We start from the raw sequence: 1,289 nt of genomic DNA on the forward strand, positions 1-1,289 counted from the left end.
CTCACATAAAAGAAAAATATCAACTTTTTCTTTTGACTAATAAATGCATAAATGTTCTAAATTTAGAACACCACAAGTAGCTCCATAGTCTCCTCAAATATAGAACTTCCCAAAATTGTTACTCATAATGGCAATGCCAAAGGAAGCATGAATTGAAAATAGAAATCGTGCAGACATGAACACTCCCTCTTCTTATTATTTTTTGAGTCGTTAATTAATTGATTTTGAGATGGCAGGTACATCCCAACTCTTATGCCTTAGTCATCAGCACGGAAAATATTAACAGTGGCTCGTACTTTGGAAACAATCGTTCCATGCTTGTTTCTAATTGCCTCTTTCGCGTGGGAGGTGCAGCAATTTTACTCTCCAATCGCATTTCCGATTCTCTTCGTTCCAAATATTATCTCAAACACATTGTTCGCACCCACAAAGGTTATCAAGATAATTGCTACAACAGCATCCTTCAAAAAGAGGACGACAATGGTGATACTGGTGTCGCGCTTTCTAAGGACATTATGAGTTCTGCTGGAGAAGCCCTTAACGCAAACATCTCAACTCTTGCGAAAAATGTGCTACCTTTGATTGAACAACTGAAATTTCTCACAAATTTGGTTGCGAGAAATTTATTTAAGAAAAAGGTCATAAAGGCATATGCTCCAAATTTTATGCTTGCTTTTGAACACTTTTGCATTCACACTGGAGGAAAAGCAGTGCAAGATCAGATGCAAAAAGTGCTCAAACTAAGTGATTGGCATATGGAACCTTCTAGAATGACTCTTTATAGATATGGTAACACTTCAAGCAGCTCAGTGTGGTATGAATTGGCATATTGTGAGGCCAAAGGAAGAGTCAAGAAGGGTCATCGGATATGGCAGATTGCATTTGGGTCAGGATTTAAGTGCAACAGTGCTGTGTGGTATGCATTGCAAACTATTGATCCAGTAAAGGAGAAGAACCCTTGGACAGATGAGATTCATGAATTTCCCGTTAATGTTACAAATCATTGATCTCGTAAAGGAGAAGCACGTAGTAATGTATATTTATTAGGGTGAATTCTAGTATGATTATGCTATGGTGGCTATAGTAATTATATAAGTGTTAAAATTAAAGTCATACTTTTTTAATATTTTGATAACACTTTTTTAAAGCAACATTTTTTACAAAGTGTTTTTAATAATAAAAAATATTACTTTAATTTTAATAATATTTTTTAAAATATTATAGGTAGTCACTGTAACTTAGTTATACTAGAATAACCCATTTATTATTGGGACACTTGCTTCATCAAG

The 1,289-nt window shown here is 34.7% G+C and overlaps 1 protein-coding gene across 1 annotated transcript in view; it reads left to right on the forward strand.

Annotated features, from left to right (window-relative positions):
* LOC107610851 (3-ketoacyl-CoA synthase 11-like) overlaps nucleotides 1–1,007 on the forward strand; it is a 2,768-nt gene extending 1,761 nt beyond the window's left edge. Inside the window, exon 2 of the mRNA XM_016312842.1 lies at nucleotides 237–1,007. Within this exon, the coding sequence (XP_016168328.1) occupies nucleotides 237–1,007 (771 nt within the window). The remainder of the gene's footprint in view (nucleotides 1–236) is intronic.

Source organism: Arachis ipaensis, chromosome B08 (genome assembly GCF_000816755.2).
Source record: "Arachis ipaensis cultivar K30076 chromosome B08, Araip1.1, whole genome shotgun sequence".
Taxonomy (NCBI): domain Eukaryota; kingdom Viridiplantae; phylum Streptophyta; class Magnoliopsida; order Fabales; family Fabaceae; genus Arachis; species Arachis ipaensis.